Raw genomic sequence first — 25,446 nt, 5'->3', positions numbered from 1 at the left:
GACAGATAACCGTCCAAGATCCGGTCGCCCTCAGGAGACCACACCAGAGCAGGACCGAAGCATCAGACTGGTCCATCTGAGAGATTGTTTCAGATCTGCCACCCGTACTGCTGCTGAAACTGCCAGCAGACACAATGCCCGCATCAGTGACAGGACAGTGAGGCTCCATGCTGCTGGCCTTAGAGCAAGGCGACCTGTCAGAGGCCCTCTGCTCACGCCTCCTAGACATCACACCCGACTGGCTTGGGCCAGACAGAGGCTGTGATGGACTCGTCAGCAGTGGCCTCAGGTCCTCTTCATGGATAAGTCACTCTTCAGCCTGATCTACGCAGACGGGAGGGCCAGAGTGTAGGAGGAGGTGTGGCGTTTCTTTTTTCTATCGGTATACTGTATATTTTTTTGTTTTTTGCAAAAATTGTATGATCCCATAAAGTTCTGTTTTCATCCAAGATGATAATTACCTTTTATTAGCTTAGTAATATTTGTAAGTAATTGCAAGAAATAAAAACAACTTTAATATCACAGCTTGTGGAATTGCTCTTACACTATATTAACTCTTGTACACTATTAACTCTTCTTCTTTAAAACTACCAAAATATGTACATTAATATGTTCTACGGTGTTACATAAAAAAGGTGTATGTTAAGAACATCAGATTAGTTACAAATGTGAGGAACCCATTTAGCCCATTTAATTTGTTTTTTTAGGTAACTATTTGATCCAATGATTTTATCCAACCATTCAACCAACATGAATGGGCAGTGTTTTCCATACCCCCATTAACGTTTGTGTAAAGATACACAGTACCTCTTGTTCTGAGTTGTTGTCAATGTCTCAGTGTTAAATATTATTCAAAGCAGCAATATTTTTTTCATTTTTCTTTCTTCGTGTTGAGTGGCTCAAAATATCTAGATAGACTGAATTTTCACCCAAAAATTCAGTTTTGTAAGACACTATACAAGAATGTTTCAAAAAACATCTCCCTACTGCCATTTCAGTGCTATTATATTTTGATGCTTTTTTCCCATTAAACCCAAAAGTAATCAAATGCAAATATTTTTCTGATTATATTTGTAACAAACTATTGCCATTTCCACAAATCGTATGCAATAACAAGCAAACTAAAATACAGTATTTAAACAAAATGCCTTCCTATAACTAGACGGGAAGAGATAAGGAAGTGAACTGAATCTCACATAGGCTGCAGGTAGCAGTGGCCTGTGTTCGGGGGTTGGCTGAGCTCAGGTTTTCAGGATAAAAATCCCTGTGAGAGCTGGTGATTAGTGTACAGTGAGGAGAGGCTCTTCCTATCATTGTGAAGCAGAATTGACCAGGCACTGGATAGTCCAGCCACTACTACAGAACTTGAGCAGGGTTTAGACTGTCCCGAGACAGTTAGTTTTGCCCTACCGATGCTGTGTTGGTGTCTGTGCTCGGCTGAGGAACCAAGGCTGGAAATCTGTTGGGTTCCGACTGAACACCTCGAAGTCCCCGAAAGACCATCCGAACAGAGAGAATTCATCAATTCATCAATTTCTTATGTTCATTTGCTTGCGTTTCGTCAAGGTTAATTTGTAAATTCTGGTGTGACGAAAAATGAAAAACAACATTGACGATGTTTACATTGTTCCTTACATTATTCATTTTGAAAAAGCCATTTTATACCCAAGGTATAATGACTAACAACTCTTCCCCGACCAGCCAAACTTCTTTTTTTCCTTTAGCCAAAGCAAATTCTTTTCAGTCCATCGTGATGTTTTTTTGGACTTGAGTGATTTGTTTTCCTATCCTGACCGCGTATCTCATAAACAGACCTCAGCAATTCCACAGTGCAAAAAGATTTGATTTGCACTTGAATAGGAGAATGCACACCAAAGCTGATTTGCTGACCTTTCGTTTATTCCATGTCTGTTCTTCATGTGAAAGCATATTCCTCACGGTGAGAGGTTTTAATTTATGTGTATGAAGTGTATGGCTGTGTATATACATTTTATTATTGCAGATATATTGGATTTGGAGACCAACGAGGATCTAAAGAAGATGATAGATTTCAGACAGATGCCAAAAGTGGAATACAAAGATATAACTATAGACGATTACAGTATGTATCATACTTTTCTGTCTAGTTACACACAACTGCAGACTAAGGTTAGACATTCTTTCATTTCTGATTACCAGATTGGGTCATTATTGTCCTCTTTTCTATATGTCCTCTTTTCTCTCTCTCACGATAGATGTGTATTTAAACAGCTACAGCGTATGAAAATTTGCCACACAAAAAAGTGCTCAACCCCAGAAAAAGAATGTTTTCATTACAGTCTGTAAAGCCTTATTTCATACCAAAATAAAATGTGTTTTGGGGGATACAGATGACTACTCAGGCCATCTTTGTAAAGTGAAACCCACAGCCCCAATTTATTTCTTATATATTGTATAGGCTGTGTGTGTATCAGTAGAGTTACCATCAAATTTTTATTAGTCCACTGGAAAGTTATAATTTAGAGGACCCTTACCAAATAAATCAATGTAGTAAAAATTTGTTTCAGATAGATTTCTTTCTTTGTGGATGAATAAACAAGCTAAAACAGAATTTCTACTTTCTTTGTTTGGGTTAGGGTTAGGGTTAGGTGATCAGAGAATGGTGATCAGAGATTATCATGCAAGGCTAAAATGCATTTTTATAAATTTATACTAATAAAACGTCTGGTGCCATAACTAATACAACAGTATTTTATTTAGTGTTAAAATGCCAAGTTGTCTCCAGACCATTAAATTATGTGTTTCTCTATAAAATACCTCCATCTTATTTTCTCTTCCTCTACCTTCCCTTCTTTATCCTTCTTCTCCCCACAACAATCGATTAGTTTCTGGTTTAAAAGGATAATTTAACAAAAAGGAAGTTCCCTAACAGCCTTGCACAAACAGTGATGCACAGTATGACCTTTTCTCTGTTTTTTTCTGTTTATTTTTTTACTATTTATAGCATTGACAATGCAGATCATGAAACCTGCGGGCTTTCTGGAAACATCACATTACCCCCTTCTTCTGCTAGTGTGAGTGTCAAATATTTGTTGCATCTTATGCACTTAAATTGAACAAAAATACTGCGACACAGAACTAAGGACCTTAAAAGGGATCTAGTCAAATGTTTTAAAATGCGTTATAATTCCCAATGCATTGCTGTTAGTGTAAATACTTCCAGGACTGGGAATCACATTGTTATCTTTGCTCTGACATGTCTTAGTATTTTAAATTTAATAATGGAGAAAAATCATTTATTTTTGCCACACTGTTGTGAAGGTATTACTTCTAATCCCTTGTAATCGGATTTGAGAAAAGTTACATGAGGTTAGCAATCAGTTTTCTGGCTACTGGTATTAATTTGGAGGGATACACAATCACTACAGTAAGAGATATTTGTATAACAAAACTCTCAACTGCGTATTTCTTTACAAAAAAGACTGAATAAGGCTGAATGTCTACATATGTTTAAATATTTCACCAAAGAAATCAATTCTGCTGCATAAACAAAGCAAAACAGCTTTGGCCTCCGATGCTTACTACAACAAAATAAATGTATTCATACACAGAATGTGAAAAATGAGATAATGATTTCATACTTCAAGTGATTTAATAGGAAACTTGTGAAGCATTTTCTTAGAGGGATTTGATAACAGAATATCTGAAAACGAAATGAATAACAGGTTACTTAACTGCATGCTGCAGGGACAGAATGAAAAATTACAGCTCTGGTCACAGAGTGCAGCAGAGTCGTAGAGGCAGTGATGTGTTCCTCATCCATTAGCTTCCTACTGAGAACTGACCTTTTTTAACACGGTTAGAATTATTGCCGTTCATGACTCAGTGTTTTGTTGTTGTTTTTCTGTTGTTGTTTCTTATGTTATGCCTGTGAAAGTGTGTGATAAACTTCCTTAATTAAAAATAAATCACTGCTTAGTGTTACTTAGTATTAATCACTTGCCATACTGCTTCACTGTAAAGACTGAGTTCTATAAACCTAAATTACATTTTCAGGCAGGACAAACATTTAATGCATATACTGATTTCTGTCGCCAATTTGTGTGTTTTAAAAGGAAGCTAACCTTATCTTTCATCAGCTGTACAGTATATCGCTGAGGGAGACCAGTCAAATTTATTTATTTTATGACTTCAGAGAAAACAAGGACACAAAATTCAATACAGCAGAGACAGTTGTTTATCAGAATATTAGTTGACATGATTGATATTATTTTTTGTTTAGGTGCATTGTTGGTTTAAAGTTCAGCATTTCAGATAATATCATCGTGAAAATAACCAAACTTGTAAAGGTTTTAGGCAGCTTCAGGTTTCCTTTTTTTAAAACTTTGACTGAATTATCTAAGCTCGTTGGCACTTCGGTTAAATGATTCACTTTTATTTATTTTTTTTGAGAAAAGAAATGTCTGTTAACTTAAATATCTGAATCATGTAATGCCTGTGCACATCTGTGACATTAATCAGCCCCATGGCAGTGCATTCTGCACATGCTAGCAGGTACTGTATAGAGAGCTGAAAATGAAATCTTCTCCTGTTATGGACTCACAGCTCATAATGTTTCAGTTTGCCCTTTTCTATCATTACGTCATCGGTTATTTCAACCCAAAAAGTGGCCATTAAGGGGAAAGTAAAATAAAGATATACTGTATACACGTATCTGACAACACAGCACAGAGCTGTACAGTAGCTTCTCTGTTCAAACAGCTGTGTCATGAAACTGCTGCAAATAGGACCACTTCAAATACAGTATGTTCCAGTGGACAATGACAGATAAGCCAGAGGGCACGGACATCATCGCTGGCTTGCAAAGGATGCATTTAAGCTTTCAGAGACACAGTGGTGCTCCCATTAAGCTCATATAGTGCCCTCTGGTGTAATAACACCAAAAACTCTTCTTTTTGACACACCTACCACACATCTTAGCGATCAGGGTGCTTTTGATGAAACCAGTGCACATTTAGTAACATGGAACTGAATTGTTGTTTCAGTGATGGAACCCCAGGTGCCCAGACAGTGTCAGAGAGGTATCAGGTGGACTGGGCCACTGTTCTGGTCAGCAGTTTCAGTACCATTGTCATACGGTTTGACGGACGTGGCAGTGGATTCCAAGGCACAAAACTGCTTCACAAAGTTAAGAAGAAACTGGGAGTTTATGAGCAGACGGATCAGCTGGAAGCTCTGAGGTATGTAATCTGGAAATATCAGCAAGGAACATGATCCTTAGTCTTCGGGGGAGACTAAAGAAGGGAGGGTGTTGAAAAGTTTCAACGGTATTCACTCAGTATTCCTTTCTGCAAGAGGCCAGTGATGTAGGAAATACATCTGCCACTGGATAATTTAAATGTCATTGACTACAGAGAAATTCAGAAGATTCACCACTTGAATCTCAAAATCTCCGGTCCAGATTTGATAGGACTTTTCCTGGCAGTAGACTTTAGACAAGAAACAAAGACATCATAACCATCACAAACTCTTTCCTGATCGTCAGCGCCGTGTTAAAAATCATCTGTGATGTCAATTATTTGATACAACTAGTAATATTTGTTTCCGTAAGCAGATATTTTCTGATGTATGGTATTTATGAAAGGAAAGGTTCTGTTACTTAACCATTTGTATCTGTTTAAAGAAAAGAGGCTTATTATGTTCATTTTATCTTGTTCTTTAATTTCAGAATATTATCAAAAGAACCTTATGTTGATAAAACCCGTATTGGTGCTTTTGGAAAGGTAATGCTTTCATTTTTTTGTGCCATTTAATCTGTTGCCTGAAATATAACATCTTTTTTTTCTTGTATTTGAGTGCTGTTGAGCAGTTTTCATTGAAACAGGACAATTTTATTAAAAGGATTTGCGTTATCTTGGGCTGTGCCACAGGTCAACAGTTATGGTGATAAACACAAAAGTACAAATTTAATAAGTTATATACAATTTTATTGCTTAAATTTATTATTTAATTTTTAAAATCAAAAACATTATCATAACTACTGTACCACCTGCTCACAATTTCATTGTGTACTGTTATCAATCCTGCTCCCTCTTATTGACTGCAAGACGTACCAAACCAAATTACACAACAGAGCAATTCTAAAAATAAGAACTGGAAATCAGAACTGGAACAGTACTGTTGGAAAGATAGCTACAAATGCATTATGCTCTTGGGAATAAATGACACATTGTTGAATAGCTGTAGCATAAAGTATAAGCACCTGCCTTAACTTCTGTCTGTGGTACACACTTTCAGCAAAGGTACTGTATATTTCTTTTAAAAAGCAACACTGCAGTTCAATTTAATACTTTATTAGAGTATGTCTTTTACTGTAGTATATGAAAGTGCCATGCCCCATTTTCCTTATTATTAAGGTAAATAGGTTGCATCCTTTCATGTGATAAACACATCTATTGTTAATTCTACCATTTAAAAAAACATTTTGTTTTGTGTTTTAATGTTTGAGTTAGTGTTAGTGTTGAAAAGTAACCAAATGCCTTCAGACATTGTCGTGTTTCGCACAGTTCTCCTAACTCCATCTCATAAAAATATCTCCTCTAGGCTGCAGTATTGTAGTGTCTTGCTTCTCATTACCCAGTGTCTTCCAACAATGCCCCTGTGGTTTTAAAAACATTCAGCCCTCAAAGTTTAAGCAGATTTAATATCAATTACGGGAAATGCTTCAAGAGCAAAACATCCTTGAATGCTGCTGTGTTTTTTCCCAGAAAAAAAAAACAGATTGCAGCTCTGATCAGATGGATCAATTTCTTGTACATCTGTTGCTTGCTTGCACTACAGTAATATTTGTATAAATATCCATTAAATCAGGTGAGGAAAAAATAGATTAACAGTTGAATTGATTAATAAATGGACATAGTTTTACTTAACCTAGAAATAAAATAAAAAGAAAGACTACTTATTCTCTCCAATGCCGCACAAGACTTAAATTAGAAAATATGTTTTGAGAATGAATGATAGGGTTTCATAGTGGAGCAATTATGTTTTGAGATTAGAATTCATTCATACGGAAGCTCTCTGCTCGTCACTTAGCTGAAGACCACTGGGACCTGACTACAGGATATTGAATTAGTTACTATGAAGGAAGAATTCACAGAGGAAGGATAAGGGCAATAGAGCTCTCTCAGCATCAGAGACTACTGATTTAAATGGCACTATATAGTATGTACTGTATAGTACATGCTTTACAGAAAAATAAGGAATTCTGGAAAACACTAAATGTGTTTCCATCCTTATATAATTTTTAAAATAATTTTAATCTAAATATTCCATTTGTTCTATTTACTGGTGGCATCACCAAACAGTTTAAGAAGGCTTAACAGAAAGAATTGACATTGTAGTTCAAAGTGCTATAAATTTAAATGCTTTCTGGAACGCATACATTGTAGATCTAGTGATGTGCCTAAGCAGTTTTCAGCCTGTATTCAGCACTTTCTATGGAATGAAAGCAGCTGAAAGATTGATGACTGTGAACACTAAGCAAAGTAAATACAGGTGAATAATTATATTACTGTATATTGTGCACACCTTAACTGATTTGCAAATTTATTTGTAAAATATTTATTTCTCTTGAATATAATAATATTTTAATTGAAGAATGTTGCAAAACTGACCCAAGTCATTATTGACAAATAAGTCTCTTGTCCAAGCAAGAATGTTGATCAAGTCCTTTGAGCAAGCAACAGCAATGGACACACACCGAGCAAATGATATGGTGTATTTAGATTTTCCAAAGGCTTTTGATAAAGTTTGTAATGGAAGATTAATGTTCAAATTCTAGTTTTCAGCTATTTAGGGAACCATGTTTGGCAGAACCTGGCAGATGAACATTTTCAAAATGATCAAGTAAGAGCAAAACAGTGCATAACACAAACAAAATCAAAATGTGGCTCTAAAAACTTCTCTCTGTTTTTCTTTGTTCCTAAATCCTCCGGGACTGGTGATGACTAATGTTCTTATTCAAGGTAGGCAAATGTATGTTGTTTTTTTTTGCTTTTCCTTTCTTTGCAAGAACTTAACTGTTAAAAGTCCAATAGAAACAGATTTGCACATCTGAAAGTACACAATCACTGTCACTAATATTGATGAACTGGTTTTTAGGACAGGCGTCCAAAATCATATTTAGAGCTGCAGTTAGTGATACAGTACATACAGTATACAGAATGTGAACAAGTTTGTTAAAGATGAGCTGTGGGACTGTCTTCTTCTACTCACCACCTCTTTTAATAAAGCAAGACTTGAGAGACGTCATATGAACTGAAAGGCTTTCTAGGCAACATGTTTGTTCTGTGATGTTACCCACAGGCACCTGTCTGAATGATAGATGCTCTTGTCTCCTTTCACAGCATTAACATGCTGATCAATCAATCAATCAGTTTAGGTCCTGTCTACAAACATTATACTGCACATGAGTCATGGTCCACATTCATACAAGCAGTTCCTACCCTATAAGATGTTGATAAATTTTCATGCAATATTACTTACCATTATTAATTCTTCAATATACTGTTTAACATTCAAGTTTAGTTATTAATTGGGATTTTATAAATGCATATTTCATTTACCAATGCCACAGCCCCACTACAACAGCCAGAAATTGTTTCATGCTGAACATGCTTAATAGGTTATGTTAAAACAATGTTTCATCCACTTAATGTCCTCCAAAGAAGTGCATCAGAAGACATTGGCTGTTATTATTTTTTTCCCATCAGTAACCCACTTTTTCCCTGAGAGTTTTACAACAGTGCATTCAAACAAAATACAATCATACCGTTTCATAAGAACTTATGTACAACAGTCATGATTACAGTGCTGTGTCTTTCAATGTTATGAAGACCTTACTCTTTAAATGCTTAACAGCTTTTTAGCTGATTATAGTGAATAGAAAAAAAAAATGTTCCAGAGGTGAATTTTAGAACATATAATGAGAGTGCAATTTGAGAGGTTTGGGTCGTAAATTGAAACCCACACAAAGATGTAATCCAATAATAATAATAATATATGAATTGGTTGAATAAATTATATATAATGATTCATAGCTTTTAAGGTCAAAATGCTTATTCTAAATCAGCAATGCACAAAAAGAATCAAACTGTGAGCAAGCTTGTACCTCACCGAATAGAAAAATGGAAAACCCTGCAATACTGCTTTCATTCTTTAGAAAACTGGAGTGGAATCCACCAGAATCATAGATAGTAGAAAAAAATAACATTCTTGAAGAGCTAAGGAAATGATTTCTTTAACTCTTTACAACCTCTTTGATTTTCTAGACAAAAACACCCACAACAACTCTTATCAATGTGCTTTGCTATGAATGTGCATTCTCAAAATCCCTTGTCCAATATAATAACAACGGCATTAATATTGATCTCACATAGCCTGGATCATAGACCAGCTGAGTAATGGAGCCAAAATGGAATTGGACATCACCTGGCCTTTGGCTCAGGTGGCAGCACAACAAACAATAAGGGTTACATCACAAAGGAACTGCACTAAGGGGAGGCAAAACATACAGAAGCATTCTAGCAACTGGTGGCAGACCAAAGTACGAATAAAGCATGCAATGATCCCTTTGGCATTTTTCCAGTTTGATTTTGCCTCCACTTTGTTCATGACCCAGGCTTTTTGAAACAAATTATGGATTGTGGGTGATATGATATTTCAAATGTATATATTCACCACAGCTGATAGCAATAGTAAGCAGTGTGTTATCACTGCTAGTGGGTGTTTTGTAGTTTCTTACCGAAGGTACATTTTCACTATCCACTACTTATTTTCTTCTTAAAAAAACACTCATTCCCAGAGCCTTCTTTGCAGAATACTCTCACACTCTGCTGAGTTGATGGAAATTCTTAACTCTGGCTTTTATCGATGTTGTTCTGTCAGCATGTATTTCTCTAATTGAAATCTTATGCAGGTACTCTATTCTTTGCTTGTTTTCTTGTTTCACCTTACAACCACGGTTGAACATTCCTTGACTCTCAGTACTTCGTGACGGTGGATGTCTTGCAAAGAAAATTTGGCCCCACCAGTAAATCATATTTTAATCCTCTAGCTTTGCTTTCTGCAGCACTTTCCTTGGACCATAAAGGCGAACCAAAATAAACCTTTCCATACTGCACTGGAAGTTTTTACTGTTGACAAAGAGTAAAGTGGAAAAAATCTTTTTTTAGGAATTCGTTTTCGAGGAAAACGAAAAATACAAGGCAGCATACCTAAACTTGTGGAATTATAAGAGATCGGAGTGTCCCAATTGTTAATAGATGTACAATTTTAACCAATCTGATACTGTGGTTCCACGGTAATGTTTTGTTCCTAATGTTTTTTTTTCTATAGGTATACGGAGGTTATTTGACCAGCCGTCTTTTGAGCACTGATGAATCTTTAAAATGTGGAGCAGTTCTTTCCCCCATTACTGACTTCAGACTATATGGTGAGGACAATACTAGATTCTTATCAGCACTGAGAGAAACCATGAGGCCTTGAAGGGATGAATTGTAAGAAGAGCAATAGGTGAAGCATAGAAAGCAGTGACAGGAGACAAGAGTTGTGGGTCTCCTCTTAATTACTTTCCTGCCAGCAGCGGGCGATTGTATCTGCGTAAGTGACATTAAGGAAGGGAATCAGCATCTGTCTATTACAGCATAAAAAAGGGCAAAATTGAAAATCACTGTATGTGCTGTAAAGTGTCAGTAGTTTGTCCCTGGATTCTCAGTTCTCTTTGAAGAACACGCTGAGTCATTGGGAAATGATCTCTCACTGCAACACTGTCAAAATATTCTTTCAAATTTATTTCTACACTTTAAGGAACTGTGCCACAATGCTTCTACCAGTCACATCAAGCTGAAAATGTTTTGAAAAAATTTAACAGTTCAAAAATCCGTTCTTCACGGTATGCAGAAAGGCAAAATCGGGTTACCACAAAAATACGCTGACAATAAATTGGATAAAGTAGATTAAGAACATGTGCTTCATTCCATGCTTTCATCGATATCAACAATGGGTTTGTGCATTAAAGCTTACAATATTCTGAATGTGAACATTTAAATGTAAAGATCAGGTGTATTATACAAATTCCTGTTTTCCTAATATTTATGTTTAGTTTCTTACACAAAAGTGCATAAAGTACATCTTGGGATATTCCAAAACATTATTTCAAATGCTGCAATGTAAAACTGCACAAACATGATCCAGTGCTGGGGTTTACTGTAACAGCTGGCGAAAGTATTAAAGGTTATTATATATCTTGTTCATCTTTTTTCATAATCCCTCTTTTTTTATAAATTGACTGTTGATTCTGTGTTGCTCAGATGACTTATCATTCTTATGTGTTCATTGTTATTGACTTTAAGCCTGTGTAAATGCGCACAGAATGCCACAATTTAGGTAGCAATTAAATTAAGCACACACCACAATGATTTGGAGAGAAAAAATCATGGTCAGATATATGATCAGTTTACAATTATGTTAACTGTGAAGCCTATAGAAGTCTCCCCAAAAACAATATTTGAACAAATACCAAGCAAATTTATATCCTAACTGTTCCTGCTGTTTTGTTCCAGCCTCTGCATTTTCAGAAAGATATTTGGGAATGCCTGAGCGTGAATCTATGGCATATGAGGTACTTTCTTCATTTGTAATTTCAGGCATGTTGTATTTATATACAGTACCATGATGTACTTTACCACTTTTTTTAAAAAAAAAAATCATTTATTTGCAGATGGCAAAATTAGGACCGCGTGCAACACAATTAACAAACAAGAAGTTTCTGATTATTCATCCAACAGCTGATGGTAAGTTAAAAGCATTTTAATAAAAATAAAAAGACTGATGATCCTTTGTTGATCATTTTAAAATATGCCTTAGGTACAAATAATTACAGTATACTGTATTGAAAGTCACAGCACTGCTCGGTATGTGATGTACTGAGTGAGTGGCAGTTCAAAAAGTGATTTATAGCAGTAATAAGGCAAACTGAAAACACTAGTGCTGGGACTCTGAGACCTTCTGTAACATGGAAATTGTAGTAAATCTTCTGCTAGAATGACTCCTGGATTAATATGAGATGGGACAGGGCTTTAAATTTACCCCTTACTTAAAGCAATTATACAAATTAAGCTTTAAACCATGTATAAACTGATATAGTTGCTTAATAGCAGCAACACATTAAAACTGGATGCTACAGAGAAATAAAATATGTTGAATTTTATTTTTTCTTTACATGCCCATATTTTAAACTTTCTTTTTCAATTCTGTTAGTTATATACAGTATTTCCGTTTTACAAAGCCATACCAAATAAAATAAGTAATGCAGATCAATAAGTCATGTATTCTGCACATACAGAACAAGATACTCAGTTTTGCTTACACAGAGAAAAGTCTGTGGAAATGAGGGCAATTTGTAGAAACTATTCTCAAAGAAACCATTACAAAGCGTGGAAAACCTGCAAAATAAAAAATAATACTGACAAAATAATTATACATTTCATTATTTTAATTCCATACAATAATTTTGGTTTATTGTATTCTTTGCAGTAATTAAAAATTGATTTAAAAAAACTTTTATTGAGAAAAAAAGTTAAATGATCAGATATATTGAGCATCAATTTAAGATAAAAAAGCAGCTCCAAACCACTCTAAGGGTTATGAGAAGGTTGTTGAAAATCTCTGGGATGAGCATAATTTGTTGCCCTCATATTGTGGAAAATAAGGCAATTAAAAGCAAAGAAATAAATAGAAAAGGTGTTTCATTTTTTTTCTATTTTAAGAGCTTTGTTGTGTTTGTTGAGAAAAGAAAGGAAGCACTTCATTTTGTCCAGCTTTCACTTCCAATAGCTTATTTATAAGAGTAATATTTATAGCATATTTTGTCTCATAAGGTCCATTGGTGATCATTATTAAAATAAGCAAAACACCTTTTCTTTGTGTCATTATTCACCCTTTAAAAAAGTCTTTTTTTAGAATCTTACAAAACATACCAGGGAAAGGCACGCCAACAGAAGCTGTATAATGAAGTCCTGCACAATAAAATAGTGCTGATTAAGTTATTATAAAATGGGTGCAACTGAAAACAAAGAATATCATGCTCCAAATTAAAAAAAATCAGTTATTCAAACCTTGCAATGTTTTAAAAGCTCAAATGGAACTGATTAAAATTAGTTTATTACTCTGAGTTAATTGCGAAATTCTTTTTTTTCCCCCAGAAAAAGTCCATTTCCAGCATACAGCAGAGTTCATTACTCAGCTCCTCAATGTAAAGGCAAATTACACACTTCAGGTAAACAGTCTTTTATGTCTTTGTATAACAGTGTTTTTTTTTGTGAGAAACAGCTGATTGTGTCAATAAGGTCAATTCTCATGACTACATTTCATGTCTTCAATTGAATTGTTCCCTTTCCCTTTATTTCATGTTCTGTTCTTTCCCATTGTAGTTTTCTGCAAATGTTTCTGTTTAAAGTGCAGCCTTTACTGTCAGCAAAGTTTTTCAGCAAATTATTTTCATATTTCTTAAAGTTTCTATGTATAGCATCTTAGTTACCGTCTGAAAAGGTACTGTTAAAATGTGTAAAATCAATGCACATTTAAGCCTATGTTAGACTGCAGTACTTTCTGATCTCATTCAAGTTTCAGTTTTGCTATTTTATTCTGTTGCTTAGTAATGCAAAAAAAATTCCTATTATATAATACTGAGACTTCAAAAAGAGGCCACATTAGTATTACAAAAAAGAATATTATTGTCCTGCTTACACATGTTTGATCTGACACCATTACACTGCTGTAAATTCTTATACTGTAGGTAACTGACTCAATGAACACAATTTTTTTATTTCCTGATGAAGCATAAATGAGAAAATGTTAGCTTTGTAAAATGCAAAAAAAGTATAGAGTACAGATCTCTCACTCATATATTAAAATCATATTTTGACAAAGTCAACACAGCAGGTTTCTTCAAAGTAAACAGTGCAATTAGGCACAGAAGTACTGTATATTTAAATCCAACAATAGGGGACATACCTTTACCCAAAGGGCTGTGGGAGTATGGAACAAACTACCCTTGTTGTTTAAGCCAATCTCCTAGCTTATTTCATAAAACAATTGGGTTTGCCCCTGGGATCAATTTACTCCCACAGTAACTATCAGGTAGTCCTTGCCTTGTTCATAACTGTTCTTATGCTCTAATTAATAGTGGAATTTAGATTTTCCTATAGTCATTTTAAATACATTTCAGAAACAGTTAAAAGTCACAAATCCCATGTGTTTTTCATAAATACTGTGTATGAATGGGTTGACTTAATATACTGTATTTCATGGTTTTTTGATACAGCAACTAAAAACAATTTCCTCTGTTACAACTCTACAGCATTACTGGCACAGATAATAGTGAACTGACAGAACACTTTCTATCTGAAGGAAAAAAAAAAACTAAAGATGATTTGGAACTACGCTCGATTAAAGTCTGACAGGTTTAAATTTGAAATTTTATAAGAACAAAGCATTTAAAGAAGTCACGTGGCTTGCATTTAAGAGATTAAACTGCTTAGAATGTCTTTTTTCTTTTAATTGGATTATTTTGTTAGAAACATAGGGCATATTTAATCCTCCATTTAAGTGTATATGTTGAAGATTTATCTTAGAAACTCCTTAGATTTCCTAATTGCTTGATGTTTTTCGTTTTAATTACTGTAATAATCCTCATCAGCAAATGAATAGCTGGCATAGTGTATGCCTCCTTAGCAAAATGAAGGGAGATAGGGAGAAGGGAGTTAAGTGCACTATGTTCTGTTCCTGATTTGAAAGTTGAATATCAAGCCTTTTGTTTCCCTTCCCTCCTCCTTGTCCTACTCCACATGACTTACACTACTTAAGATGAGAAACATGGGGTTTGCTAAGGAAAAACTAAAGGGTGTTTTAGCTTTGTGTCAATTGGAGGGCTTCAGGATACAGTACTGCTTCAATCACTGTTCTGTTTCTCTCTTGCACAGTAAACTTGCAAACATATAATGTTCTCATTTTATATTTCTCTAATATTCTCAACAATATAGGACAAATACAAACTTTGAACAATGCGTTTTTAAAACTATAATGGCATCTACAGTATGCTTTCACCTTGAAACTACAGGTACTATAGAAAAGGATGTCCACAAATCTTTCTGTTACCTTTTCACAAAAATATATTTTTGGTCTAAGATCTCCTTCTGACTTGGGTTTTTAATAATGATGTGTGTTGCATGATGGAAATATTAATAATGCCCTATTGTATTTAAAGCAGATTTCTCCCTGCATTTAAGGGGAAATGGTTTAATACTGCAACAATTTTTAGATATATTGTAACATGGCAAAATTCGTGTTATCCAAAAAATTGCAGGTTCTTAATTACAAGTTTATAATTAATTATTGTCTCATTCTAACACTAGAACACAGTAGTTTGTAAAAATCTACGTTCAGAAAATAAATTAATGTTTGACAAAGGTTAATACGGTGTTTTGTTTATATTATATTATATAGCATATTATATTAAGCAGCTTTTGTCACTAGACTAAAACCTGCAGACGTCTTCAATTCTTATTATTGAATTAACTTTTTGGCAGGGAATATTTTAAAGCAGTTTGAATACAGATTTGCATTTATTGCAAGCTCTTTGGCATTTTCTAAAAAAAAACCTCATGTACAACTCCAGAAGGAATAATCTAAGCATGTTCTTAATGCAAGCAGAACCTTTCACATTTATTAGTACATTCATTTAAGCATACCTCTGATGAAGCTCTTTCGATATTTGTTTTGAGTCATCAGATTCACAGGCAAGGAATGAAAAGCAAATCCTGTACCCAGTACGTGTTCATTCTCTCATCGGTATCAAACCTTTCTTCCCCTTTCAGATCTATCCAGATGAAGGACATTACATTCATAGCAATGGGATAAAGCAGCACCTGTACCAATCGATCGTGAACTTTTTTGAAGAGTGTTTCAGACTTCCTGATAAAATTTTCGAAGAAACAATTGAAGATGACAATGAAGAAGAAGGTTAACCTAACTTGTGGGCCAAGCACAAGCCAGCTTATTGAAGACAATATGCAACTGTTTTTTTTAACATCGTTTTCTTCTTGAACAAAGTTCTGTAAGCATGTATCTAAGACTGCAAATCGGCAGCCAGCCCTTTGCTTCACTTGTCCCAACCTTCTTTTATCCCAACAGGGAGAATACTCAAGCATGGCATTACAAAACCATTGACTTTTGTTTGAAATAGGCATATAAATATATGCATACGTGGCATCACATTTCTGTCTTCGGTAAAGTAAGCGCTTCAGGAGGACTGTACCTGCAGAAGGAAGATGGCTGCAAAAGGCAGTTGTTGGTTCTGTCCACAGAAGTCATCTTCAGATGCAAAGAACTGTCGATATTGGCTTAGGAGAGACAACATAGGAAAAAGATTTTATAGCACAAGATTTTCAGTCTCATGTCTGGACTTTCTCCAGTGAAATAGTAGATGAAAAATACATTGCTTTGTGTGGTGGGGGCTTCTTTATGTAATCAAAGGTACTGTTTTTGAATCATGAAGACCTTTACACCTCATAGTGCTTGTGTCCACTGTTTTCATGTAAAGTAGCACACCAGATGAATCATCGGGGTATTGAAACAATGTTTTTCCAGTGTTCATGTTTGTCCTAATCTTGAAATCCTTGTAGCCTCAACTAGGTATTACAGTTTAGTAGCTTTGAGTTGAGTTATGGTTCAAATGGTCCAAGATCCATGTCTGACAAAAAATTAGACTCTTAACAAAGCAAGGAATACATAACCTGTTATTTTCAGAATGGTTTCTAATCACATACTGTACATTGATCATTTCTCAAAGCTGAATTGTTGTAATTTTATTGTCTTTATGCTTACAATGTCTTACAGTGCTATTAAAATAGAAGCCTAGAAACTAGTTTTAGGCACTGTGCCTTAATTTGGGAGCAAAAAGGTCCTTCCCAGGATAGTACCTGACAAACCGGTTCCTGTCAATTGGAAATCCTGCAAAAAACTACTCAGAATCTTCAAAGCTAGCCATAACCACAAAGTCGTTTTTTCAATGTTACCTCGGAAGTACAGTATATAGTGTCTAGACATGCCACATTTGTGTGCATGCAGTGCCATTTATTAGCACTGTACTAACATTTCAAAATATGTATCATCACAGTTGTATATTACAAAATGTCAGTTTTCAAAAAATGTATTAGGCCATACTGTTTGCCATAAAAATAGGAATTAATAAAAATCCTTTTAGCTGTTGTCAGTAACTTTCACTACTTGAGAGTTCTTAAGGCACAAGTCTTGTTAAGGTGTTTTTTTTCTTTGTGAAATTGTGTTGCGTTTGAAGTGCATGTTGGCAACCATTTGCAACTTAAAGCTATTTTTTTTTAAATAGTTCAATTTAAATGTAGAATTATACCATATTATTTTTGACGGCTTGAATGTTCCTTGCAAACTTGCATTTCATTTAATATTGTGAGTAAACTCTCTGTCTTGTCAGTTGGTGTACAGATGTTATTCTATATCATTTTAGTCTCTTAATATATTAGTGTTAATTGTACATAAAGCATTTTGAAAGATCTATTTAATAATGTTCTTTTTCATTTTGTTTGATGTTTCTTTTTTGAGAAACTTATGGTAATGTAGGCCTACTCTTAAAATGCCAGTGGGATGCACACTTCCACTCTATTGCTTAACAGGGAGATGTGTTTCTATGATAATATTGATGGCTTGAAACATCTCAAATTAGCGGGAAGAACTGAAAGAGATTTTGTGCCGATACACTCCAGTTTGTCTACTAAATTTGTAGAAGAAAAATGAGGATGTGGCATGAAGGTTTATGTTTTCAGAATAAAACTTATTTTAACATCATTAAACCTGAATAATGTATTCCATGTCTTGAACTGGAATAGGATATACAGTATGTGAGAAAATGTTTTGTATCTGTTTCTTAGTGTTGTACATATTTGGCTATATGGATTATTAGAAATTGTGCTACATGCTTCAGTATAAATGATTGTTCTTTAAGTATATTTTACACAACTGGAACCAATGAGTCCATAGTTTTTGTTGTGGATTTTTATAATTATATACATCTGTTTAAAGAAGCAGAAATATAAACCCTCTTTAAACCTGTACTCTTTTAATGTAATCTGACAGGTCAGTGTAAACGTAAAGGATTTACTGTAACACAACAGTATTCTGTCTTGCACTGCAGTATTCTGAAATCCCACTGTGCTGTACCTCTACCTAAATTAAGTTCACACAAATGTTCACAAGGGATGATCATATTGTGCTCAGTCATTCATTGCAACACGTGTAAAGCTTAAACACTCAAGTTACTGTTACAGATGTGAGTATGGACACGATTTTCTTGTGAATGAAATAAATTTAGCTTCCTGGTACTTCTGCAGCTGCACAGAGATCACATTTGTCAGTTGTGATTCTAGAAGAATAACCAAACCATGACCAATGAAGAAAAAAAATAAACGTTATACAGTGTTTTATGTTTGTATAAAACAAAAATAAACCTTATATGTTATTTTATGTGGTATAGACAGGAAAACAAATGCTACAAAACGTGGTATTACAGACTTCATGTCTGAATAATCAGTAGTTTTTTGACCACATACTTAATTGTTCTGTAGCTCAATGTCTACTTTGACAGCTCCATCTGTTCTATGTTGCTAATTGCAGGATACCCCTGAAAAGGAAGTATTGCTTTATTATTTAACTTAATTCTCATTTGGGAAATAAGAATGAGTGACATCGATGTGGATTTTTCTGAGCTTATTACCATTTGATATTTCACCTATTAAATCATTGGGAATCTTCAGAAACCAGTTACTGGATCAGTCAATGGACTGGTCTGCTTTGATCTTGTTCTTACTGTATGTTCTAAATCTTTTTCAGCAAATAAGTTACTCCGTTTCACTGAATGTCAAAATAAATGAGTACAATATCTTCATGTTAAAAGGCAAAAGGTCTTCTGCATAATGTATCTGCATAACAATGCTGTAAACATCACCGATTTGTGAATGCAGAATGAAGATACAGGTAAATTTCAGGTAGGTGAGAGGTTTTAGATAGTGGTAATATTCCCAGTTTAAAACAGCTTTTTGATTATTTTTAAATTACTGTGAATGAAATTAAAGGGTAAAACCTGAAAAGTGATTAAGAAAAAAGGATTTAGCAGACTAGCTGCCTGTGAAGTTTCCAATAAAAATTGACAGGAGCTGCTTCAGAAGGACTTTACAGGACTGGTGTTATGGGTGAGAATGTTACCATTTTAAATGTGTGTGTCCGGACAAGCCTGAGCACATTTTCCTATTTTAAATCAATGAGACAAGATCCCACGTGTAACTAACTGTATAAACTTATACATTTTGAAACAGGCTGAATGCACCTTCCAGTAGTCGACACCTTTTAAATTAGCGTTTTGAGAGATGATATTTCATAATACAGTACAGCACATCAAAGTGACCAAAGCAGGTCAAGAGAATTCCCACCACAACCAGGATTCTCATACAATGAAGCAATGCATTTTGAGGCCGATTGTTCTCCTGTTCCGAGGTCTCCCTGTCCTCCAGAGAAACTTGCTGATGCCCAGGGTTCCTAACTAGAAATAAAATATATCCGATTATATAGATGCCATTTACTGGAGGTGTTTATCAGTGAGCAGAACTGTTAATACAGTAACGGCTAAATATGATCAACATTTGTGCTGAACCAAGCAGGCTGAAATTAAAAATGCAACAAGTGGACGTACTGTACCACACACAGCAGGCGGAGATGCAAAATGTACGATATGGGTTAAAAACTAAACCCATGCCTGGACGATCTCTTGCCTTTATACGCCAAAATTAAAATGCAAGGCAAGTGAAATGGCCAGTTAGATTTTTGGTGTTATGAATTGGCAGGGTAGTGAATTCCTTTTAACTGATTTGCTGTGTACTTCTTGTACGAGAACAAAGGATGGAGGAAATCGTTTAAGTCTTGGCCCGTAGTTTGGATAATTGAGGTTCCTGGAAATCAGGACAAAGTCATAACATTGTGATGATCAAATACATAAATAGGTGGTCACAAACACCACCACACACACCGTGTTTGTCCATTCAATGTCTAACAATGCAGCCATTTTATCCATTTTTCTGAATTCTATGTAGAATAAATGATACATATCCTTTTTTTTAAAATATGAACTTACAGTATATTTGACTCAAAGGGAGCATGCTACATGTACCTCTGGTAAGAGATGTCACATAAAGATGATATGACAATTACAGTATTAATCAATAGTATTTATGTTTAATAATTATTTTTATTGTGTCAAACTGGAAAAAGGAAATACATTTAAAATATGTAACTTTAAACTTTTTTTAAAAGAAATACGTAAATATAAAACTTTAAACTGCTCCAAACACTTGAAAAACAATTTCTAAGTGGTTAAGGATAATTACATTCTAATGTTTGATACATCTAATATATTTGATTTATAGGATGCTTAATTAAACATGCGTTTGCACTAGTCTTGGACCTCAGTTTTGAAAAGTCAATTGTGATGTTTAAAGGTGAGAATCTGGCAATTAATAATGTAGATCCCAGAAACATGCATACATGTATGCTTTCAAGATAAACACCATTTTAACTGCTACAAAAGTTACAAAAAGCAATTTTGCACTGGACCAGAAAGCTTTAAAAGTCAGATGATAGAGCTAAAGCAAAGTGACTCGTATAACTGTCGTATAGCACAACACAAATAGGAAAAAGGCAAACATCAGTACTTCATTGAGTGAAATTTCATTTCTTTAATGTGTAAGGTTTTAAGTCTTCTATATTGGAATATTATAATATTAACAACTGCAGAAGAGCTATTTATCAATGGAAATCCTATATTCAGCATCACCTAAAATAGGTCTGATTAAAATAGATCTCAGGAGCATAAATATAGCTCTGACTATGATATGTATGTATGGCTTAATCTTGTGTGGAGTCCAGTGATGATTTGCATACTACAGATCTTTAAGGCTACATTCTTTATGTTATATTGCCCTCTGCTGTTTAAAAGGGTCATCAACACTTGTACTGTATGTCAGTCCAGCATTTATTACTATTCTGTTACTTCAATCCACAATAAAGCAATTAAAACAGTGAATTCTGAATGCTCCAGTGAAAGAGTGGTTTCAAGGGTAAGTGGAACCAGATACAGTACTTTTCTCTTCTATTAAAGTTTCATAAATGTATCTACAGAAATAGTATTGTTAACATACAGGCTACTATAATAAAGAACTCTTTAATATCCAATAAACAATAAAGCAGTTCTAGAATTCCACTTTGGGGGACAACAGTTAAAGTGTGCAAATAAAGTTCATGAAAAGATATATACCTACAATTAAGACAATTATTCTTGAGAAATAATCTGAGAACACACAGAATGAAAATCCATTATTAATCTTTAAATTGTTTTCCATGCTCTGTGGCAACAAAATCTTATTAATTCAACTTTGTTTTGCACTAGCTTAGAGGAATAATAATAATAATAATAATAATAATAATAATAATAATAATAATGTAGTTTATATTGCATTTATAGTGTTTGCAATTTTATTTCCAATTCCCAAATACATACAAAGTATTTATATCATTATAGCTTAATAATAATAATAATAATAATAATAATAATAATATTCCTCATTTTAAAAAGTTGCATGGGCATCAGTTTGATTTTGTACGGTGAACCCATGCGCTGGGCGAGACTGAGCTGAGAGAACCAGGGCGTGGTGCTGTAGCAGGCTGGGCGCATGGTCAAACATACAGGGAAAAACAGTCCAGTGGCATAAAGTAAAAGCCGGGGAGTACTGTACAAAGCACCAAGAGCAATCCAAGAGATAAAGTCAGGGCACAGCTGGCAAGGCCCAAGCGAATAAGAGAATGGGAGAGAGAGAACAAGAGACTCACACAGGGCTTGACTCTATACTAGAGTCCTGAGCAATGTTAGAGCCGTCTTTAAATATCCTGAACCACCTGATATGAGCACTTTTCATCTATGCCCACAGATGATGCAGATTTCCTGTCGGAACACGTTGCCATGAGTCACCGTGAGTGACGGGTGAATGGCTGGCTACCATGATGAACGCTAGTGTGCTCCACAGCTTTGCAGCGAAGGAGGGTCTGGAGATCACGCATAAAAAAAAAAATCTTTAGTATAGTATAACAATAATAGAAACAAAATCATTTTTTCTCAACCCTATTGTCAGACATGTCTTGATTTTTTTTCCCCACTCTTGTTATCTAGTCGCCTTACTGATGGACAGCATATATTTTGCTATTTCATCCTGGCAGGAGCAGAACATTTTCAGAATGAACATAGCTGTTGTGTCTCTGACCTTCTACAGTGCAGCCATTCATTTCAGCTTGTCATCTGTACCAGGTGCTCCACTTCTTGAAACATGTCAGATTCTTCTGCTTTTCCCTTTATCTTAAATCTCTTAGGCAGACGCCTAGTTATCTGAACCAGATTCCTGGAGGACAGGGTCCCCAGCTCTCTGCCTCTGAAGTCACTCTTCTCCTCCTGCCTAGTCATGATTTTGAAAGAATGGCTTAGGTCTGGTGGTGCCTGTTTCACATTAGTACTGAAAGAACAAATATTCACTATACTATCATCCTCTCCAGGAAGGGGAAAAACAGTAAAGCTTTGCTTGTAAAAGAACTTGGACAGAATGAAAACCCGAATGCACTGGAGCTCTCAAGCACTGGAGCTGCAACCTACATGTTAATTACTGTGGCTAGAGCTTAGATACAACAGCTTTGATGAAAAGTGACTAGATGTAGCTGTCTAGCCCTGCAGTGAGTTACAGGACACAAATACCTGAAAAAGGGAAGGCTAAAATTACAAAATAAGAATTATTGCTTTCAGGTGCTCAAATCTCTGTAGTTCTAGTGTCTAAAAGAAGAAACTCACACAGCACTAATTGCTTCTGTTTTAATTCTTCTTTTCTATCATCTGCACACCCTTCCTGTTTCCATATGCTCCTTCTTTCTTGTCTTAAGGGCCTATTTTTCCTATATTTTGTCTTCCGTGAAGACCAACTCAGTGATATATCTGCAATAGGTCACCTGGATCTTTGGCCACTTTGCCAGCCTCAAGTGACAAATTAAGATTAAATGGGTACAAATACTTTCAGGGCTGCCCATCATTTGGCTTTACAGAACAGGGTACTGTACTTTAATGGAAATATGTAAACATGTACTGTAGATACCCCCAACACCCAACAATACACGTGAAACTTTTTGTTTTTTGTGAGAGAAATGTAACGCATTATGTCTAAACTCACAAGATACATTTGGAAAATGTACTCTATTTTCCTGTTCACTTTCTATCCATGTCTGTGGAAACAGTGCCTTGATGCAAAATTGCTGGCTTAGCCGAGACATTGTTTTTTTTTTTTCAAACTGTGTATTGGTTTCAGAGAAGAACCTTGCCAGTCTAAAGGAAAGAGTTTAATCAACAGACAGCAGTTCGCTAAATTTCAGCTCTTTCTCCTGGCAACACTGCGATCCATGGATAGGTGGACCCTTAATGGATATTTCCATCACATGCTCTTCTCATACACTACCCCTGCCAGACATTCAATCAAAACATTGCTGTGGCTGCTACTGAAATCACGGAAACTGTATTTTACTGTACAATCAATCACATTGCAGTTCTTATGTACAATATATATCCTCTATTATTTTCACAGCACACAAGTCACAAATGTGACATCTTCACAGAGTAATAAAATCTAGCTGGAAAAAAGGATGAATAGGCAAAGCAATTTAGAAAATCCAATATACAGTATCAGTATTCTTCTCTTCTTTACTCATATTGTCTATGTATTTGTGCATACATAATCAATTGGAAAAACAAGAACACATTTTAAGAAATTGTTGATGATTTTATTGCACAGTATCTGTTCTACTCTTAAAGCATAAATTTCAGTGCTTTAAGATTATGTTAATCTCCCATAACCTAAATAAACATACCATGTTAATGACATGCAAAGAAACCAACATTATTAAATTGAGAGATTAGGGTTACACTTGGTTCTGTTTCTGCTACAGCTGTTACATCAAAATGTATCAAGAAAAGAAAACTCATCAGAAACAACATTGCTGTAAGGCATAGAGATAGGAAACGCGTATCAATGCCTAGGATACAAATTCATGTTATCTTACAGATTGAACTTGTGGATCCTGAAGAGTGTGACTGATACAGACAGGCATGAAAAAAAGTGATATGTATTGAAAAATGTCTTGGATGTTTTATGGTATATTGCCACAGAGTAAGCTTAACCCCAAAGAACTCAAAGTTTACAAATAAAAAAGACCAGCAAATACTCTACACAGCAAATACTCAGAGTGTTTAATCGGACATGTGTAGGATGTTTCATCAAGAGAACACTTCAAATGACAGTAAAAAAAGTAAGACTTCATTTATGTTGACAGTGATTGGAGTTTCCTGTTTTTTTGACTGGAACGGAAGTTAAAAAAAGATTCTCAACAAACTAAACTCCTACAATTCAGTAACAAAATACATAACAGTAAAAGAATCACTTATAATCCAGAATGGTATATCTGTAATCAGACTGTTGCATTGCAATTCTGAATTATTGTTGCAACAAGCTGTCAGCACTCATACTGTATATTGTGCGATAGAATACCCTCTCTATTATCTTATTCTATCAGGCAAGCATTGGCTATAAACTACAACTCCCAGAGAGCTATTGTACTGTTGCGCACCAGTTATCATTTGTTTTCTCTGACCTCTTTTATATGAAAGGCTGTGGTAAACAAATACAAACTTCTGTTTAACATTTAATCCAGCGCTGTGAGAGCAAGGCAAAGAATGTCCTGTGATGACCTGCAACCTTAAAATGCAACCATTTTTAATGAATGCAAAAGTGTAGTTACTGAGCTATTAAAATTACCCTCAATTACCTCTGAATGTACCTTGCCTTCAAAGTACAATTCTGTTAAAATGATTTGATCCCGCCTTATAAGAGACTATGAAATGCAGTAAGAGCTTGATATATTTTCTCTATAAGCGCTCATGGTGTCAAACACCATCAATTTACAGTAACATTTGCCAACACAATTTCAGATTTACTGGTTGTGTATTACTGATTGGCCTCTATCCTCTCCAACAGTTGCTAACTCTAGGTTAAAAGTATCCAATGGAAGGACCTGTTGGTGCAACTCCATCGGTATCAGTCCTCGCATGAAAGCCATCCATACCGAAAGATCCTCTTCCTAACAGGGATTGCTCCAGGCTACAAGGAAGTGCCACAGTGAAAGAGCCCATTCTCTCCAAGGTGAGATGCTTCCCAGCATCCAGCTGTTGATAATGTCTCAGGGAAA

The 25,446-nt window shown here is 35.1% G+C and overlaps 1 protein-coding gene across 2 annotated transcripts in view; it reads left to right on the top strand.

Annotated features, from left to right (window-relative positions):
• LOC148833049 (A-type potassium channel modulatory protein DPP6-like) overlaps nt 1-17,924 on the top strand; it is a 223,082-nt gene extending 205,158 nt beyond the window's left edge. For both annotated transcript variants that reach the window (XM_088918245.1, XM_088918246.1), the window contains exons 18-26: nt 2,003-2,101; nt 2,984-3,053; nt 5,025-5,219; nt 5,708-5,762; nt 10,375-10,471; nt 11,601-11,659; nt 11,759-11,831; nt 13,242-13,315; nt 15,915-17,924. In XM_088918245.1, the coding sequence (XP_088774371.1) occupies nt 2,003-2,101; nt 2,984-3,053; nt 5,025-5,219; nt 5,708-5,762; nt 10,375-10,471; nt 11,601-11,659; nt 11,759-11,831; nt 13,242-13,315; nt 15,915-16,064 (872 nt within the window). In that variant the 3' untranslated portion in view covers nt 16,065-17,924. The remainder of the gene's footprint in view (nt 1-2,002; nt 2,102-2,983; nt 3,054-5,024; nt 5,220-5,707; nt 5,763-10,374; nt 10,472-11,600; nt 11,660-11,758; nt 11,832-13,241; nt 13,316-15,914) is intronic.
• The last annotated feature ends 7,522 nt before the right edge of the window (nt 17,925-25,446 follow it).

Source organism: Atractosteus spatula, chromosome 6 (assembly GCF_055471065.1).
Source record: "Atractosteus spatula isolate fAtrSpa1 chromosome 6, fAtrSpa1.hap1, whole genome shotgun sequence".
In the NCBI taxonomy this organism is placed as follows: Eukaryota; Metazoa; Chordata; class Actinopteri; order Semionotiformes; family Lepisosteidae; genus Atractosteus; species Atractosteus spatula.
This window is presented reverse-complemented; position numbering and strand designations above follow the sequence as displayed.